This window comes from Cherax quadricarinatus, unplaced genomic scaffold (genome assembly GCF_038502225.1).
Source record: "Cherax quadricarinatus isolate ZL_2023a unplaced genomic scaffold, ASM3850222v1 Contig948, whole genome shotgun sequence".
In the NCBI taxonomy this organism is placed as follows: domain Eukaryota; kingdom Metazoa; phylum Arthropoda; class Malacostraca; order Decapoda; family Parastacidae; genus Cherax; species Cherax quadricarinatus.
In genome coordinates, this window is record NW_027195974.1 from 75719 (window position 1) to 96937 (window position 21219).

The 21219-nt window shown below is 40.8% G+C and overlaps 1 protein-coding gene across 1 annotated transcript in view; it reads left to right on the top strand.

Annotated features, from left to right (window-relative positions):
* pip (heparan sulfate 2-O-sulfotransferase pipe) overlaps window positions 1-19629 on the top strand; it is a 54087-nt gene extending 34458 nt beyond the window's left edge. The window contains exons 2-9 of the mRNA XM_053782240.2: window positions 8714-8847; window positions 11199-11323; window positions 13940-14128; window positions 14528-14607; window positions 15894-16050; window positions 16479-16594; window positions 17832-17986; window positions 18448-19629. Coding sequence (XP_053638215.2) covers window positions 8714-8847; window positions 11199-11323; window positions 13940-14128; window positions 14528-14607; window positions 15894-16050; window positions 16479-16594; window positions 17832-17986; window positions 18448-18623 — 1132 coding nt within the window. The 3' untranslated portion in view covers window positions 18624-19629. The remainder of the gene's footprint in view (window positions 1-8713; window positions 8848-11198; window positions 11324-13939; window positions 14129-14527; window positions 14608-15893; window positions 16051-16478; window positions 16595-17831; window positions 17987-18447) is intronic.
* The last annotated feature ends 1590 nt before the right edge of the window (window positions 19630-21219 follow it).

The window sequence follows — 21219 nt, forward strand, 5'->3', positions numbered from 1 at the left end:
TAAATTTACTAAAATAAAATGTATTCTTTTTATTATTTATTATTCTTTTCCGTGATATATAACTAATATTTAACAGGCAGTTTTTAGAAAACCCTGAACTTAAGGGGTTTAATCAGGTTACTATAATTATTTTAAGAAACTCTTGTATATCATATTCCATTATTCAGAATTATTTGACCCTATAAATTGTTTTCTATTTCACTCGTGTTTCACGTAATGACCGCTGTGAGTAGCCCAAGGTCAATAAACTTATTCAGGTAATTTTTTTTTATTATCACACTGGCCGATTCCCACCAAGGCAGGGTGGCCCGAAAAAGAAAAACTTTCACCATTATTCACTCCATCACTGTCTTGCCAGAAGGGTGCTTTACACTACAGTTTTTAAACTGCAACATTAACACCCCTCCTTCAGAGTGCAGGCACTGTACTTCCCATCTCCAGGACTTAAGTCCGGCCTGCCGGTTTCCCTGAACCCCTTCATAAATGTTACTTTGCTCACACTCCAACAGCACGTCAAGTATTAAAAACCATTTGTCTCCATTCACTCCTATCAAACACGCTCACGCATGCCTGCTGGAAGTCCAAGCCCCTCGCACACAAAACCTCCTTTACCCCCTCCCTCCAACCTTTCCTAGGCCGGCCCCTACCCCGCCTTCCTTCCACTACAGACTGATACACTCTTGAAGTCACTCTGTTTCGCTCCATTCTCTCTACATGTCCGAACCACCTCAACAACCCTTCCTCAGCCCTCTGGACAACAGTTTTGGTAATCCCGCACCTCCTCCTAACTTCCAAACTACGAATTCTCTGCATTATATTCACACCACACATTGCCCTCAGACATGACATCTCCACTGCCTCCAGCCTTCTCCTCGCTGCAACATTCATCACCCATGCTTCACACCCATATAAGAGCGTTGGTAAAACTATACTCTCATACATTCCCCTCTTTGGTAATAGGTACATAAATTATCATATATACATTATTATTATCATGGGGCGCTAAACCTGTAGGGATTGTACAGCGCCTTCGGTAATGGGGAGGCGAAGGCATTCAGGCTTACTTCGGGGAATTGGATCACAGATCGGATCACAGATCCAATTCCCTAGGTCAAGAGCCCCTCACCAGCATGATGGAACCTCCCTAGAGGGGACCCGAGGTCTGTATGTTGGGGAAAATTGAACGTTTGTTTTTAATGGAGCGGGGAAACGTAGATCCAGTAAGCTAGTCCATGTTACGAACAAAGTATATTTAATACAAATGTAGAGATGAGATATTTGTGTAATATTAGATAACTATTATGGGAACGATTTGCCACAAGGGAGTCTACAAATCCAATACAGATACAAAAATACAAAGGAAATATAGTTGCGCGAAAGTCGGTTGCAGTAGAGGCGGGATTCACATGACTTGGTAAGATAAGATTTGCTCGGATTTTTTAACCCGGAGGGCTTGTCATCCAGGGTAACCCGAGAAAGTCAGTGCATCATTGAGGATTGTCTTATTTCCAGCGGCGTCCTTCACCGGTGGCCCGGTGGCCTGGTGGCTAAAGCTCCCGCTTCACACACGGAGGGCCCGGGTTCGATTCCCGGCGGGTGGAAACATTCCGACACGTTTCCTTACACCTGTTGTCCTGTTCACCTAGCAGCAAATAGGTACCTGGGTGTTAGTCGACTGGTGTGGGTCGCATCCTGGGGGACAAGATTAAGGACCCCAATGGAAATAAGTTAGACAGTCCTCGATGACGCACTGACTTTCTTGGGTTATCCTGGGTGGCTAACCCTCCGGGGTTAAAAAAATCCGAACGAAATCTTATCTTCCCCAATGGAAATAAGTAAAGGACCCCAATGGAAATAAGTCACTCAGTCTGACTTTTTTGGGTTATCCTAGGTTCTCTACACATATGCTGCTATGTATGATAATTCTATGTAACTGTATTTGCGTATACCTGAATAAACTTACTTACTGCTAGGTGAAGAGGGGCAGTAGGTGTAAGGAAACATGCCAAACGTTTCCACCCGTGTACGTATCAGTGGTTCATTACTTTGTAATTTGTTCATGACTGTAACCATGTATAGGAGTGAAGCTGATTCATTACCTCTGTAACTTGCCATGATTAGTGACCAGATCTACCTGGAGTTCATTACCTTTGTAACTAGTTCAGCTATCATAACTTTGGGGTCCAGTCACTGGACCCATTATGTACCTTTGTAATCTTTTGACTACCGCCCACAGGATGGGTATGGGGTGCATAAAGATATTAAACTAAAGTGTGTGTGTGTGTGTGTGTGTGTGTGTGTGTGTGTGTGTGTGTGTGTGGTGTGTGTGACTCAACAATCAATATTTGCACCAATAACTCATTACAGTTGTGACCGGGTGTGGAAGTGTGAATTGCTCATTACTCTATAATTTGTTCATGATTGTAGCCAAAGTATAAACGTAAGTAACCGTTCTACAGAATTCATTACCTTTGTAACTTGTGAGCTCATTACCTTTGTACCTAGTTCAGCTATCAAAACTTTGGGGGCCCAGTCCCTGGACCCATTACGTACCTCTGTAATCTGTAAATACCTTTGTAACTTGTCATGATTGTGACCAGACTTACCTGGAGTTCATTACCTTTGTAAATTGTGAGTTCATTACCTTTGTAAATTGTGAGTTCATTACCTCTGTAACTTGCTCAGCTATCAAAACTTTGGAGTCCAGTCCCTGGACCAATTATGTACCTCTGTAATCTTTTGACTACCGCCCACAGGATGGGTATGGGGTGCATAATAAACATATTAAACTAACTAACTAACCGTACCGTGGATTGAACCACGGATACTGTGAGAGGCGAGAGCGTTGCCAACCGAACCAAGGTTAGTCAAAGTTCTGCAGGTATCGAAGAACCTTAAGATTCCTCCAATGGAAAGTTCTTTGATAGCGGTGAGGGGGGGGGGCTCTTAACTCAAGGAATTGGACTTGATATTCCCCCTCCTTGAGTCCAACCTGATTGCCACCTGTTTCCAAGGTGCTGTATGGGTGTAGCGCTTCCCCTAAAGATAATAATGAGGTTTTTTTGTAGGACAATGAATAGGAATCGGGAAATTTATGGGAGGAGATGGGAGGGAGATTTCACTGAGGGTTACAGGTTCATCACTGTTGGGGAGTTGCTAGAGTTGTGAGGGGGGGGGAAGTGGGTTTAGATTGTTGTGTAAGGCATTCGATAAAAAAAGGGGGGGGGGGGTACCAAACGGGCTTGCCAAACGAAAGATGTTGGTTTGGTGTGCATGTGCGTGGGTGAGTGATAAGTGCAAGAGAGAACGATTGTGTGTAATTGGGATGTGCATGGGAGTGCTGAGTTCATGCGTTCTTAGTGTTATTTAATATTGTTAATTAATGCCTTGGGGCCTAGTTCCTAGGCCTTTTGTGTATCCATATGCTCTCGCGCTACCGTCCACAGGATGGATATGGGGTGCACAATAAACTAGCCACTTCGGTGGCAAAATCTAAATCTGCTGAAGCCTATCGTAGTAGCGTATAATAGTAGAAGTCTAAGAATGCTGCATGGGACAGCAATAAAGATAGGATTTGACTCCCATTGTAAACTAATTCAGTTTATAATGTATATATATACATATGTATATATAAATAATGTTAGGACAGCAGCTGGCATTTTCACTACTGTAGAGTTGTTATTGTTTTCAATACGTATATGTTCTTAAGTTTAATTTAGTATGGTTAGTTTATAAGTTAAATAAACAACGGTGAAACGCTGTACATTTTGGTGAGCTGGGGTAAATAGGTGGGGGGGTATACTGCTTGCATTTTTTGCGGCATGTAATTATTGTGTGTGTATATTGAAATCAGCAGTCGGGAAGGAGTAAGAGGATTCTTTATTTTGTATTACTTGAATAGTTATATTTTGTTATAATGAATTATGTATATGGCAGTATTCACCTATCAGCTGCATGAAGTGTATATATTTGACATATTACTGCATATTGCAGTGTATAGAAATTGATGAATTTATATTGTCTGTCGATGCTCTCATACTGTATGCTTTTGTTAATGTATTGTATGTTATAAATAAAATATAAAAAAAAGTTACTAAAACAGCTGTTAAAAATTGACCACTGTCTGGAAAATCTTCCAGCTCCTGCACCCAACATCTTGCTCCTGGGGGATTTCAACTTAAGGCACCTAAAATGGAGGAATATAGCAAATAATATTGTTGCAGTAATAACACCAGGAGGCAGCTCTGATGAAAACTCACACTCACACGAGCTTTTAAATCTCTGCACAAAATTCAATTTAAACCAGCAAATAATAGAGCCTACTAGACTGGAGAATACACTAGACCTCATCTTCACTAACAATGATGATCTGATAAGAAATGTCACCATATCAAAAACAATATACTCAGATCACAACATAATTGAGGTTCAGACATGTATGCGTGGAGCCCCAGACCGACAAAATGAGACTAGTCACGAGGGAGCATTCACCAAATTCAGCTTCAATAACAAAAACATAAAGTGGGACCAAGTAAACCAAGTCCTAACCGATATAAGCTGGGAAGATACACTAAGCAACACAGACCCCAACTTATGCCTAGAACAGATTAACTCGGTGGCACTCGATGTATGCACAAGGCTTATTCCTCTAAGAAAAAGGAGGAGTAGATGTAAAATAGAAAGAGACAGGCGCTCCCTTTACAGGCGACGGAAAAGAATAACAGAGCGGCTAAAAGAGGTCAATATATCTGAAATGCGTAGGGAGACACTGGTCAGAGAAATAGCAAGCATCGAACTTAAGCTAAAAGAATCCTTTAGGAGTCAGGAATCGCGGGAAGAACTAAAAGCCATAAATGAAATCGAAAGAAACCCAAAGTATTTCTTCTCCTATGCCAAATCAAAATCGAGAACAACATCCAGTATTGGGCCCCTACTTAAACAAGATGGGTCCTACACAGATGACAGCAAGGAAATGAGTGAGCTACTCAAGTCCCAATATGACTCAGTTTTTAGCAAGCCGCTAACCAGACTGAGAGTCGAAGATCAAAATGAATTTTTTATGAGAGAGCCACAAAATTTGATTAACACAAGCCTATCCGATGTTATCCTGACGCCAAATGACTTCGAACAGGCGATAAATGACATGCCCATGCACTCTGCCCCAGGGCCAGACTCATGGAACTCTGTGTTCATCAAGAACTGCAAGAAGCCCCTATCACGAGCCTTTTCCATCCTATGGAGAGGGAGCATGGACACGGGGGTCGTCCCTCAGTTACTAAAAACAACAGACATAGCCCCACTCCACAAAGGGGGCAGTAAAGCAATAGCAAAGAACTACAGACCAATAGCACTAACATCCCATATCATAAAAATCTTTGAAAGGGTCCTAAGAAGCAAGATCACCACCCATCTAGAAACCCATCAGTTACACAACCCAGGGCAACATGGGTTTAGAACAGGTCGCTCCTGTCTGTCTCAACTATTGGATCACTACGACAAGGTCCTAAATGCAATAGAAGACAAAAAGAATGCAGATGTAATATATACAGACTTTGCAAAAGCCTTCGACAAGTGTGACCATGGCATAATAGCGCACAAAATGCGTGCTAAAGGAATAACAGGAAAAGTCGGTCGATGGATCTATAATTTCCTCACTAACAGAACACAGAGAGTAGTCGTCAACAGAGTAAAGTCCGAGGCAGCTACGGTGAAAAGCTCTGTTCCACAAGGCACAGTACTAGCTCCCATCTTGTTCCTCATCCTCATATCCGACATAGACAAGGATGTCAGCCACAGCACCGTGTCTTCCTTTGCAGATGACACCCGAATCTGCATGACAGTGTCTTCCACTGCAGACACTGCAAGGCTCCAGGCGGACATCAGCCAAATCTTTCAGTGGGCTGCGGAAAACAATATGAAGTTCAACGATGAGAAATTTCAATTACTCAGATATGGTAAACATGAGGAAATTAAATCTTCATCAGAGTACAAAACAAATTCTGGCCACAAAATAGAGCGAAACACCAACGTCAAAGACCTGGGAGTGATTATGTCGGAGGATCTCACCTTCAAGGACCATAACATTGTATCAATCGCATCTGCTAGAAAAATGACAGGATGGATAATGAGAACCTTCAAAACTAGGGAGGCCAAGCCCATGATGACACTCTTCAGGTCACTTGTTCTATCTAGGCTGGAATATTGCTGCACTCTAACAGCACCTTTCAAGGCAGGTGAAATTGCCGACCTAGAAAATGTACAGAGAACTTTCACGGCCCGCATAACGGAGATAAAACACCTCAATTACTGGGAGCGCTTGAGGTTTCTAAACCTGTATTCCCTGGAACGCAGGAGGGAGAGATACATGATTATATACACCTGGAAAATCCTAGAGGGACTAGTACCAAACTTGCACACGAAAATCACTCACTACGAAAGCAAAAGACTTGGCAGACGATGCACCATCCCCCCAATGAAAAGCAGGGGTGTCACTAGCACGTTAAGAGACCATACAATAAGTGTCAGGGGCCCGAGACTGTTCAACTGCCTCCCAGCATACATAAGGGGGATTACCAACAGACCCCTGGCAGTCTTCAAGCTGGCACTGGACAATCACCTAAAGTCAGTTCCTGATCAGCCGGGCTGTGGCTCGTACGTTGGTTTGCGTGCAGCCAGCAGCAACAGCCTGGTTGATCAGGGGCTGATCCACCAGGAGGCCTGGTCACAGACCGGGCCGCGGGGGCGTTGACCCCCGAAACTCTCTCCAGGTAAACTCCAGGTAAAAACAACAGACATAGCCCCACTCCACAAAGGGGGCAGTAAAGCAACAGCAAAGAACTACAGACCGATAGCATTAACATCCCATATCATAAAAATCTTTGAAAGGGTCCTAAGAAGCAAGATCACCACCCATCTAGAAACCCATCAGTTACACAACCCAGGGCAACATGGGTTTAGAACAGGTCGCTCCTGATTGTCTCAACTATTGGATCACTACGACAAGGTCCTAAATGCACTAGAAGATAAAAAGAATGCAGATGTAATATATACAGACTTTGCAAAAGCCTTCGACACGTGTGACCATGGCGTAATAGCTCACAAAATGCGTGCTAAAGGAATAACAGGAAAAGTCGGTCGATGGATCTATAATTTCCTCACTAACAGAACACAGAGTAGTCGTCAACAGAGTAAAGTCCGAGGCAGCTACGGTGAAAAGCTGTTCCACAAGGCACAGTACTCGCTCCCATCTTGTTCCTCATCTTCATATCCGACATAGACAAGGATGTCAAACACAGCACCGGTGGCCTGGTGGCTAAAGCTCCCGCTTCACACACGGAGGGCCCGGGTTCGATTCCCGGCGGGTGGAAACATTTCGACACGTTTCCTTACACCTGTTGTCCTGTTCACCTAGCAGCAAATAGGTACCTGGGTGTTAGTCGACTCGTGTGGGTCGCATCCTGGGGGACAAGATTAAGGACCCCAATGGAAATAAGTTAGACAGTCCTCGATGACGCACTGACTTTCTTGGGTTATCCTGGGTGGCTAACCCTCCGGGGTTAAAAATCCGAACGAAATCTTATCTTATCTTATCTTATGACACCCGAATCTGCATGACAGTGTCTTCCATTGCAGACACTGCAAGGCTCCAGGCGGACATCAACCAAATCTTTCAGTGGGCTGCAGAAAACAATATGAAGTTCAGCGATGAGAAATTTCAATTACTCAGATATGGTAAACACGAGGAAATTAAATCTTCATCAGAGTACAAAACAAATTCTGGCCACAAAATAGAGCGAAACACCAACGTCAAAGACCTGGGAGTGATCATGTCGGAGGATCTCACCTTCAAGGACCCTAACATTGTATCAATCGCATCTGCTAGAAAAATGACAGGATGGATAATGAGAACCTTCAAAACTAGGGAGGCCAAGCCCATGATGACACTCTTCAGGTCACTTGTTCTATCTAGGCTGCAATATTGCTGCACACTAACAGCACCTTTCAAGGCAGGTGAAATTGCTGACCTAGAAAATGTACAGAGAACCTTCACGGCGTGCATAACGGAGATAAAACACCTCAATTACTGGGAGCGCTTGAGGTTCCTAAAACTGTATTCCCTGGAATGCAGGCAGGAGAGATACATGATTATATACACCTGGAAAATCCTAGAGGGACTAGTACCAAACTTGCACACGAAAATCACTCACTACGAAAGCAAAAGACTTGGCAGACGATGCAACATCCCCCCAATGAAAAGCAGCGGTGTCACTAGCACGTTAAGAGACCATACAATAAGTGTCAGGGGCCCGAGACTGTTCAACTGCCTCCCAGCATACATAAGGGGGATTACCAACAGACCCCTGGCAGTCTTCAAGCTGGCACTGGACAAGCACCTAAAGTCGGTTCCTGACCAGCCGGGCTGTGGCTCGTACGTTGGTTTGCGTGCAGCCAGCAGCAACAGCCTGGTTGATCAGGCTCTGATCCACCAGGAGGCCTGGTCACAGACCGGGCCGCGGGGGCGTTGACCCCCGGAACTCTCTCCAGGTAAACTCCAAGTAAACAACCTGCCATGTTCATTTAATTCCGAGTTCTCCTGAAGAAACAACCTGCCGTGTGTATTTATTGCTCAGTTATCTTGTGGATGACTTACCATCGTTCGTGTATTCCCCAGTTATCTTTTAGATATGGCCTGAAATGTTGATTTGTTCCCCAGAGTGAGTGAGTTGCTGGCGGTAGTAAGTTTGACGTCTACTTGTATGTTGTTCCTGCACACCAGCCACTTACAGGCCCAGCTGGCGATATACACCAACCATTTGGACCAGGCCACAGCACCACACAACCAACAGCGTAAGTCATATATTTTAATCATGAAGAATAAGTCACAATACCGTGGCTGGAACGGTTCACAGTTAACCCACTAATTCGATGTAAAAATTGAACGGTTCACTCATTATACCTATGAGGTAGCATAAACCCATAGGTCAAACAGCGCGCCTTGGATCAGGCCTGATCCAAAGAAGTAAAAAATCAGTAAGTCTATTTAGGTACAGGTACACAAGTGCAATTATCATATATAGCAATGTATAAATTATCTAGGATAACCCTCCAAAAAAGTCTTGTTTCCATTGGGGTCCTTGGCTTAATTTTCTCGGTTCAAGAGAGCTTCGGCAGATAGTTTGTTCATCCAAGACCACCACAAACCTTCACTTAGGAACCATATGACGACGTATCGGTCCGTCCTGAACCATTGTCAAGTCACAACTGAATGAGAAAGGTAGAAAAGGCCAAAAGACAGAACGGGAAGAAGAAAGTAATAATGGTAGTGCAGCAGTGGTGAAGGTAATAAAAAGGAAGTAACAACAGCAGTACTGAGGGTATTACAAATGATAGAAGTAACAGTAAAGTGTAGTAGTAGTGGTGAAAGAATTAATAATAGGGGTAGTGTAAGAGAAGGGGAACATTGTATGAGAGCTACTGGCCCACAGGCGAGGCAGAATCCCTAATGGACAAAACCCAGCACAGCAAGATAGGAAAGGTAAAGAAAATACAGAAGACGGATGAAAGGGAGAGGAGGGGGAGCAAAGATCAGGTCAGCTCACGAATGTTCTGAAATTTAGAGCAAATGTGAACAATAATGAAGAAGGCAGTCCATTACAGAAACAAATACTTCTAACCATCTTCGATTGCTTGAAGAAGAGTAGATAATTTTAGCTGAGGACCAGTTAATAGGATGGCAGCGATCCTTGACATGACAGAAAAGAGCATTGTTAGTATGGCAAGGTGAACACTTGTGTTTTTTAAATCTCAGACAGGGAGTGGCCAGTAGTATCACCTAAGCACGTATTGGAAAAAACGGGAGGAACAAGAAATAGAGTAGATAACTAAAGCATCAGGGAAAGATGCAAAATAAACTAGCCACTCAGGCAGCTAGTTTACTGTATAGTCTACACATGCACTGTATTGGTTGTCCTTTACCTGATAAACAGTGATGCTTATTTATTGTTTGTGTTAGGTTAAATTAATGTAAGTCATTTACATTGAAGTATAGTACTATACGAAATTTATTAATATCATGAATGCATTGAAATGCACAGATACCTTTACCCAAAATTGGTATACTGTATAGCCCTTACGGAGGTTAGTTTTTTGGATTTTTTCATTATATATTTCAATAAGACAATACTGCTGATATATGGTTCCCGAATTTTACTGCTAGATGAGCAGGGATGTAAGGAAATTTTCATTTCGTGGACGGGAGAGGGGCGCAAAATCCCAAAAGTCATACAGCACTTTGATAAATGGGAGGCAGTCAGATTCAGTCCAATAAAAGGCCGGGTGGTTCTATTTCTTCAGATCAAGAGCCTTTCACCGGCATCAGAGTTGTTAGGAAAATTTCAGAACGTTTCCTATATGTATGTACAGTATATATGAGGTATGATCGTAACATGGTTTTTTTAAAAGCCACACAGGTAGGCAAAATTGTATAATGGATTGTTATTTTATACGAAAACAAGTGCCTAACCCGTATGGGTTGTATAACCTAATTTGTCTGTATAAATAACTCATTACGATTTTAACCAGTTATAAACATGTAAATAGTTTATTACCATTGTAACTTGTTCATCTATCAAAACTTTACGGCCCAGTTCCTGGACCCATTATGTACCTCTGTAATCTTTTGACTGCAAATTACATGTTCTTTATTTCGGTATGATACAATGTTTGTACAGGGACCATAAACAGAAACATTAAACTCAGTCTTAAAATAATGAATCCTGTGATACTCCAATACTGAAACTATGTACTGTGCCAAAACAAAAGCATTCACATTGCTAAACTCACAAACTAGTATTTAGTCACTTAGCCATAATACCAACTTACCTCATAATTTGTAATATTTTACAATTAAGAATAAAACTAAGTATGCCCGAAATGCCTAGCCATGCTAAGCGTTCTAGTGGTACACTCTGTAATCACAATTTTACTACATGTAAACCAAACAATAACCAAATTTCTGTAAACTCAGCATTGTAATCCTTATAGAGAATAAACTTTGAATTTGAATTGAATTTGAAAAAGTGACCAAATATATACGGTCTAGAGTGGTTTTAACAATAAACACTTGGATACGGGGTGCATAATAAATATATTAAACTAAAACTCTTATAACTGTAATGGAAAAATGTTGCTTTCTTCAGACTATTCGGATTTGGACACGGGAGAGCAACTAGGTAATAGTGGTGGAGGTGCTGGAGGCAACAATGACCTCTATTCACGAAGAAAACTTAAATTCGGTGGCTACAATCTGGAGGAATTTCGAAATGTGAGTACAGTATTCGAGTCCACTTTGTATTCATTTGTGAGCATGGGGTAAAAGGTATGTTAAAGTACTCCATAGCTTTGCTCTAATGTAATTATTTGTAGGGATTTCTGTGACTGTACATGGTCCAAGTCGGACCGAAACGTCTTCGTAAGCTCCTCTCTATGTGCGAGTTATTTGTTTCATTTCCTTGCTGTCATCTGTGTGGGGCCCATCTCGTCCAAGTAGGGGCCCAATACTGGATGTTGTTCTCGACTTAGATTTGGCATAAGAAAAGGAATATTTTGGGTTTCTTTCAATTTTATTTATGGCTTTTAGTTCTTCCAGCATTTCTTGACTCTTGTAAGATTCCTTTAGCTTAAGTTCGATGTTTGCTATTTCTCTGACCAGTGCCTCCCTTCTGCATTTACATATACGTATAGATAAGTACACACATGCACACTTCGCTCTCTCTCTCTCTCTCTCACACACACACACACACTGACGGAAGAAATAGACTCCGAAGTGTCCCTGTTTGCAGATGATGTGAAGTCGATGAGAAGAATTTAATCTGACGAGGACCAGGCAGAACTACAAAGGGATCTGGACAGGCTGCAGGCCTGGTCCAGCAATTAGCTCCTGGAATTCAGCCCCACCAAGTGCAAAGTCATGAAGATTGGGGAAGGGCAAACAAGACTGCAGATGGAGTACAGACTAGGGGCCAGAGACAGCAAACCTCACTCAAGAAAAAAAATCTTGGGGTGAGTATAACACCAGGCACATCTGAAGCGCACATCAACCAAATAACTGCTGCAGCATATGGGCGCCTAGCAAACCTAAGAACAGCATTCAGACATCTTAATAAGGAATCGTTCAGGACACTGTACACTGTACATTAGGCCCATATTGGAGTATGCGGCACCAGTTTGGAACCCACACCTAGCCGAAGTTTGCAACAAGACCAATCCCAGAGCTAAGGGGTATGTCCTATGAGGAGATGTTAAAGGAAATCGACCTGACGACACTGGAGGACAGTCACAAGACTCAGAGGGAAAATTCCTAGGTATTCACCTTGACAGTAGCCTTAAGTTCTGGGCACACATACAACAAATCACCAAGAAAATCTCCAAGACTGTAGGCATACTATCAAAGATAAGGTACTACATTCCACAATCAGCTCTCCTGGCACTGTACCATTCACTCATATACCCTTATATTACATATGGAATTTGTGCATGGGGATCAACAACATCCAATCACCTAAAACCCCTAATAACCCAGCAAAAGGCAGCAGTAAGAATGATAACAAATTCCCACTCCTGCCAGCATACTCCACCAATTTTCAAAAGTCTGAATCTGCTCACCATTAAGAACATCATACTTATTCATGTGCCTACTACTTACACAGAATACACACAAATATAAACCCCCCACTCAAACTTCTCCTCACCAACCTAAACTGGACACATGACCACAACACAAGACACAGATCTCTTTTTGATATACCTCGTGTCCATATCACACTGTGTAAAAACTCTATGCACATAAAGGGCCCCAAAATATGGAATTCATTACCAGAAGATATTAAAGTAACGCAGTCTGAAAATCAATTTAAGACTTCTCAAAAGCCACTTATCACCCTAGACTAAATGCTAAATACTCGGTACACACTTACTCACCTATGTACTCCCACATCATAACTGAAACAATCACATTGAACCTTTTATCCATTGTTGACAGGAATATAATTGAATCATTGTTTTTACAAGAGCATTTTAGAATATAAATATATCTTTGTATTATACAAATTTTGATTCATTTATAATTAATATTCTACTGTACAACTATGAAATAATTACTATCTTACTGTACAACTATGATATACTCCTTAGTATTAAGTAGACTGTAAGCCAGTAATGTTAAGTTGGCCCATAATGCCTAGGCATAATAGAGGCTCTTTGCATTGCAACCCACTATTGTAAATACAAAATCTCAATGTACTGTTTGCAAAGACATAAAATAAATAAACAAATAAAAATAAGGGGGATATGATAACATATAAAATACTGAGAGAAACTGACAAAGTGGACAGAGACAGAATGTTCCAGAGATGGGACACAGCAACAAGGGGCCACAGAAGTTGAAGACTCAAATGAATCACAGGGATGTTAGGAAGTATTTCTTCAGTCACAGAGTAGTCAGGAAGTGGAATAGTTTGGGAAGCGATGTAGTGGAGGCAGGATCCATACATAGCTTTAAGCAGAAGTATGATAAAGTTCATGGTGCAGGGAGAGTGACCCAGTAGTAGCCAGTGAAGAGGCAGGGCCAGGAGCTATGAATTGACCCCTGCAACCACAACTAGGTGAGTACACACACAATTAGTACTACTACTACTACACTCTCTCTCACCCAATACATGTATGTACGTGAGTATTTCATTGTAAAATGAGTTGTCATACATTTTTGCCTTCACTGATTTTGCATAAGCTACAAACTGCATGATGAATAGACATTAAAGTGCATGTTTCACTTTAGTAGTTTTATTGAGTCTTTCAAGCTACTAACATTTTAAAGAAAAATTACAATTTCACCATGTATATTACTACAATTTGTGGTAATTTGCTTGTTAACTCATCACAGATTGACCCCATGACCCTGAACAACACTGTTAATCACCAAAAGATGACGTTAGTGTTCAATCGTGTTCCGAAAGTTGGGAGCCAGAGCACAATGGAGCTACTACGGACCCTAAGCTACAGAAATGGCTTCACTTTTCACAAGGATCGCCCACATAAGGTTGAAAATATTAAACTCACAGAAAGAGAACAGGTACTCTTTGAATGGAACAAGTTTCCAATCTTATATCAGTAATTTTATTATAAGGAAAAAAGAGATTATACATGATCATTAGTAAACATGATACTATAATGACATTTATATAATGTACTGCATTACTTTATTGCGAAGGTTCTCTTTCACATAACTTGCTTTCATGCTGACAGTTCTTGTGAAGCATAGGGTAAAGTATAATGAGGATAAAAGTCTTGGTGATAAATGCTGATGTGTTTGGCAGTCTATGTAAGGTGTTTAGGGTAGCTTTAGGGGGTCTGAAATCCTTCCTTGGCACTAGTACTGCTTTTATTCATTCATTCACTCCTTGAAAGAGGTAGAATGGTGGAATGGAATCTTGGAAAGGTAGGCTAATGATATATCTTTTGATACCCACAGAAGCGGCTGGTGCAGTTGGTGGACGTGTTCAGACCCCCGTCCGTATATGTGAAACATGTTTGTTACATCGACTTTACCATGTCAGTATCACCTTCAGTAATGATACCTACTACCACAACTACTAGAGTAATGTATTAATAACTTCTTTCTTTCAACACACCAGCCGGGCTGTGGCTCGTACGTTGGTTTGCGTGCAGCCAGCAGTAACAGCCTGGTTGAGCAGGCTCTGATCCACCAGGAGGCCTGGTCACAGACCGGGCCGCGGGGGCGTTGACCCTCGGAACTCTCTCCAGGTAAACTCCAGGTATCCCACCAAGGCAGGGTGGCCCAAAAAAGAAAAACGAAAGTTTCTCTTAAATTTAGTAATTTATACGGGAGAAGGGGGTTACTAGCCCCTTGCTCCCGGCATTTTAGTCACCTCTTACAACACACATGGCTTACGGAGGAAGAATTCTGTTCCACTTCCCCATGGGGATAAGAGGAAATAAACAAGAACAAGAACTAGAAAGAAAATAGAAGAATACCTAGAGGGGTGTGTATATATATGCTTGTACATGTATGTGTAGTGTGACCTAAGTGCAAGTAGAAGTAACAAGACATACCTGAAATCTTGCATGTTTATGAGACGGACAAAAGACACCAGCAATCCTACCATCATGTAAAACAATTACAGGTTTTTGTTGTACACTCACTTGGCAGGACGGTAGTACCTCCCTGGGCGGTTGCTGTTTACCAACCTACTATCTAGGTATTAATAACTATGATGATATTTTTATTAGGTATCACTGAAGGGGACTTTTGAGTGGATACTCGAATAGGGCATAATAATAATAAGAATAATATAATCAAATTAAGCACTAAAGGAGAACGGAGTATAAAACAAACTCAGATCTCTTGATAGTGTAAGAGCAGTAGTGGAAGTAATAGCACAGGTGTAGTAGTAATAGTAGTAGTGGTACAGTACTACTATAAATACCAGATGCTGTGGGTGTAAGATATTCTGATAGGCTAGATTATAGATATTTTCTGGCTTATAGGTTTACACTATTTCCTTTACCATTTGTTAGCAAAGTAATTTTGTGGTTATATTAGACTATTTATCTGTTTCATCTATATTCCTTTATTACATCTTTCATGCGTGATTTTATTTTTTCTCGTATACATTACTCCACATTTCATATTCAAAACTAGCATTGGACAGAATTATTTTATATATATATATAATATAGTTAAATTACAGAGGTAAATAGAAAAAATTGGTCAATTATTGCAAAGATCCCCCTAATCACTTCTGGAAAACTCAAGTCTTTGAGCTTTTGCTCCATAAAAAAATTAAAAAAAAAAAAAAAAAAATCACCTTTTCCAGATTTAACCTGACACAGCCTCTGTATGTAAACATGGTGCGTGACCCCGTAGAACGTGCCATCTCCTGGTACTATTATGTTAGAGCTCCCTGGTATTTTGTGGAGCGCAAGCAAGCATTTCCAGAGCTGCCTCTTCCCTCTACTGCCTGGCTTCGAAAGGTAGGTCTGGGAGTTGACAAAATAGCATGATGTAACCAGAGAAAAGACTTGCATAATATTGTGTGATAGTACAGTACATCTATAGATTTTTGTCTTCCTCTCTCTATCTATTCAGTATGATTACATCATAAGCTTACATAACAGAGTGGTAAACTTTCCAACAAATGCACTTGTTGTTCACTGGAATCCTTTATTGACAAAATTCACTTATCAAATCACACACATCTGTAACTGCATTTACCTCTCTTTATCACTGTGGCAGTATCTAATACTGTTCCTGATTCACTAAAGAACAGTTATTTCAGTTTGTTGTACAACACCTTGCATGCCTGGACTCATACTGGCAAAACTGACTTACCATAAAATATTTTGATTATATTGTTGGTAATAATTTTTATATAGTATCTGTCACTGACATATTCCTCCAGGATTATGAGACATGTGTCCTGACCAACGATAAAGAATGCCAGTACATAGAAGGGGATGAACGGCCAGATTTTGCCCAGCTTACCGAGTTCTTCTGTGGTCAGGAGAAGAAATGCACGTATGTCATTTTGATATTCTCATTACACAGGATGGGTATCTAGCATTTACTTTCTTAATTGGTGGGTGTGCATGTGATAGTCTGATATATTAGACACACGTGCAACTCTTGGGCATCTTTATTAAGGAAACGTTTTGCCACACAGTGGCTTCATCAGTCCATACACAGGAGAAACTTGAAGAACAGGAGGAGAATGAGGTAATCAGTCCCTCAACCTTGAGTCTATGTGGTCAGTCCATCATTCAAGATTGATGGACTGACTACATCGACTCAAGGTTGAGGGACTGATTACCTCATTCTCCTCCTGTTCTTCAAGTTTCTCCTGTGTATGGACTGATGAAGCCACTGTGTGGCAAAACGTTTCCTTAATAAAGATACCCAAGAGTTGCACATGTCTAATTTATCAACGTGTCGGTTCTGTGAACCATTCATCTACAATGTGATAGTCTGTATGCAAGTGGATACATGAATTTTCCCATTTGCTGAAAACTTTGAATCAGAATTTTTTCACAAGCTCTGATTTCCATGTACAAATGTTCATGAAACTCGTTCACACTGTGATGTCCGTGTATGTTATCCAGCAAGTCAACTCTTGAATCTCTGTAGTGAAAAATGTTTCATTTTTGGGTCACCATTAATGAAAAAGAGGTGGAATGTGATGTCAGCACACTTCCAGCAAGACAGATTGAATGACTGATGGTGAATATGTTTCCCTTATCTTGTTGGGAGACAGCTAATAAGTTAAAATTAAAAAAAAAAAAAAAGCCATGTGTACCCAGAGAACTCTAAATAAACTACTTTAACTAAATTCAGGTAAAATTGGATGAGAATTGGTTTGTGAATCCTGTGCTCTGCCTTTGGGTCATGTTTACAATACAAAAGTGACAGCCTGTCTTATTCAGGTAAAGTCTGTATGAGTCACCACCAGTAACAACACAAGCAGAGATCTAGCTCTTGTCCCTTCAAAGCCAGCATCAATATACTCAGTCATAATGGATGACACTGACTTTGAAAGGCCAAGTATTAAATTTCCACTTGTGCTGTTGGTAGTGAGGGAAGATGGCTTTAAAAAACTTGCAGACAGTGAGTCTTGCAGACTTTACCTAGAAAAAACAAGTTGTTGCTTTCTCATTCTGAGAAATAAGACCCTGAGATAGAGCACAGGATTTGCAGACATAAAGCCTCTGTTCAATTCTCATCCAGTTATTTGTGATGTAAATGTATTTTATCTTTTCAGAGGCTTCAACACAGAATATGCACTGCAAAAGGCAAAGGAGAATGTGGAGAAACACTATGCTGTAGTGGGTGTGCTCGAGGACCTAAACATAACACTCACTGTTCTTGAGCATTATATTCCCAAGTTTTTTAGAGGAGCAAAGCATCTGTACTGGAGTGAGTACCAAGACCTTAATTTTTAACATACTTCAATATATGAAAGTCTTTTCCTGTTTGTACATACTCTTTTGTATGTATATTTTGAATAAAGGATTCTATGTAATATTGAGATATGCAGAATCAAGCCTCCACCAGTGTGCTGAATGTCCCACAAGGGTTTGTCACTTAACACGTGTATGTAATGTGTATGTATTTTTTACTTTATATGTAGTGTCGGTAATTCACTTTTTCATAAGCTTGCACATCAAGATAGTAAGAAAACAAAAATTCAAAACAAAACTCACTATACATTAAAATCATTTGAATAACCTGAAAATTCTGTTGTATTAATTTTCTTAGAGTAAATAAATTCTTTGACTTTTATGAAGTTTTGTATGGATACTATAATGAACAGTCATATTTTAAGGAGTTTCAAAATGTTAAACATTTAAAAATAATTATTTATTTTCTATCAAAAGATGAGGTGCAGAAATTCAACAAAATCAACCGGAACATCTATAAGCCTCCCGTATTAGAGAAGATCAAGGATATAGTAAGGAAAAATTTTACTAGAGAAATAGAGTTTTACGAATTTTGTAGAAGACGACTTTATATGCAGTATGCTGCCCTTAAGCTTCCTGAAACACTGGAATAGCACAACATTTTACAGCACCTTCGTTATATATAGTGATATAGATATTTTATAAAACAATTAGTACATATGCCATATGTTATTCCTGTGTTAAAGACAGGAAATCCTTGGATTATCAGTATCCTCATAGCCAAAAGCAAGACTGTGTAGACATATGCTGTGCATGCATTGCAAAATTTAGTACTAATTACTGTGTTTACATTTACTCCGACATTTGATTTTTTAAATCAAATGAAATACATTTTATAATTAGCACACCTTATTGTAAATTAACTTATCATTATAGTAGATGGTTCACCTTTACTAACCATAAATATATCTAACCTATCCTGGGTTAGATGGAGTAAGCTTATTTTGCCACATCAGGTCAAGTAGTTTTAAATATTTCTTGTACTACTTGGCACTTTTTTTAAACTTTTAAAAGTTGACCTCGAATCATATTTTATCCAGTCTGTTAGATAACTGAATTTAACTTGCACAGTGTTATGGTCTGGTAGGATTCTATTTTAAAAATGATGCTTATTACAATCCAGGGACAATAAGGCCTGTTATCCTGGGTGTAAATGGGAGCAAGGAGCAGAACAAACACAGAACATAAGAACATAAGAAAGAAGGAACACTGCAACAGGCCTACTGACCCATGCAGAGCAGGTCCATGTCCCCCCCCCTGGATTAGCCCAGTGACCCACCCAGTCTGGTCACCTCCACTCAAGGATGGAGCATTGCACCAAACCCAGTAGCACAAGCTAGTCAGGTCCAACTCACACCCACTCGTGTATTTATCTAACCTATTTTTAAAACTACACAACGTTTTAGCCTCGATAACTGTACTCGGGAGTTTGTTCCACTCATCAACGACTCTATTACCAAACCAGTGCTTTCCTATATCCTTCCTGAATCTGAATTTTTCCAACTTGAAACCATTGCTGTGAGTCCTGTCTTGGTTGGAAATTTTCAGCACGCTATTTACATCCCCTTTATTTATTCCTGTTTTCCATTTATACACCTCGATCATATCCCCCCTAATTCTACACCTTTCGAGAGAGTGCAGATTCAGGGCCCTCAGTCTATCCTCGTAGGGATAGACTGACATAGGGATAGCTGAATGACTTTGAAATATATTTTTCTTCACCAAGAGCAATGTGGATATTTACAGATATGTACACTGTATACAGTTGGAAAATGTATGTGTACAACACGGTTTAGGCAAGGCCAAGACACAGCCTGGAGACAGAATGAACAACCGTGCTCAACCAGCTCTAGTATGGAAATGACAAGGGTAGACAGGCGGGTGGTGCCCACAACACCTCTACGATTGCCAGTCCCATCTTCTCGAAGTTTGATACTTATAAGAGTACGAAGCTGCGCAACTGTGAGAGTGCGTTCATAATCAATGCCAATGGAACGAGCAATTTGCCAGCAACACCGTAGAGAAATTTAGACAAGTTTAATAAAGTGTATTCAGACACTAGACGTCTGACTCATCTTGCCGGCATACCCCAACGTAACACGCTATTTGCAATACACGCTTAGCTGTGCACAGTACTACTGCAGAATAGAGTTGCCCCTCAGCCAACGGTGGCATCGACTGACGCCAAAATTGACTAATGGCCCTCTTTGGCGTCAAAAAATTGGTTCTACCAACGTCTAAAGGCTTTCATCCCGAACGCATCCATGTGGCCTGAGCGGGCCTAGCCACTCCAAGACTCCATGTACAGCCAGTGTGCCAGTATTTACAAGCTGTTTCAGTCGATCCCACGTGTACCTGCGATATATTTTGTATTCCAGTGCTTTTAGTGCTTGTAACCACTTAATAAGCCACCATGGGCCCCAAGAAAGCTTCTAGTACCAAGCCTGTGGTAAAAAGGGTGAGAATTACAATGGAAATGAAGAAAGAGATCATTGAAAAATATGAAAGTGGAGTGCGTATGTCTGAGTTGGAAAGGCTATATAACAAACCCCATTCAATCATCACTACTACCTTGGCGAACAGAAAGGCAATCAAGGAAGCTGTTGTTGCAAATTTTATCCTGTCACAGCTTTTGCAAGCCGTATTGGCAACATGTACAATGATACTCTTGTGTCCCATTTTCGGGAAATCCTAATGGCACGTGAGAAACAGCTTTCTGGACAGATATTTTGTCCGACGGGTCCAGTGATACTCAAGCTGGTCCTAGTGGCATTAAAAAACTGAGAAGGGAGGTAACCCCACCAAAGGACTTGGTACCTGAAGTCTTTATGAAAGGGGATCCCCTTCCAAACAATAGAACACTTGAATCTCCCCTGCTGCTGGCACATCACTCATCAACAACTCCACAGTAAAGGTAAGTGACATTTAATTATTGTTTATTTTGCATGTACCATTCGTTTCTGAGTAGGGAAATGTATATTTTGTGTAAAAATTTTTTTTTTGTTTAACCCTTTGAGGGTTTCGGACGTACTAGTACGGCTTACGACCCAGGGTTTTTGACGTACTAGTACGCCTAAATTCTAGCGCCCTCAAATCTAGTGGGAGAAAGCTGGTAGGCCTTCATATGAAAGAATGGGTCTATGTGGTCAGTGCATAATGAGAAAAAAAAAAACTTTGACCATTTTTTTG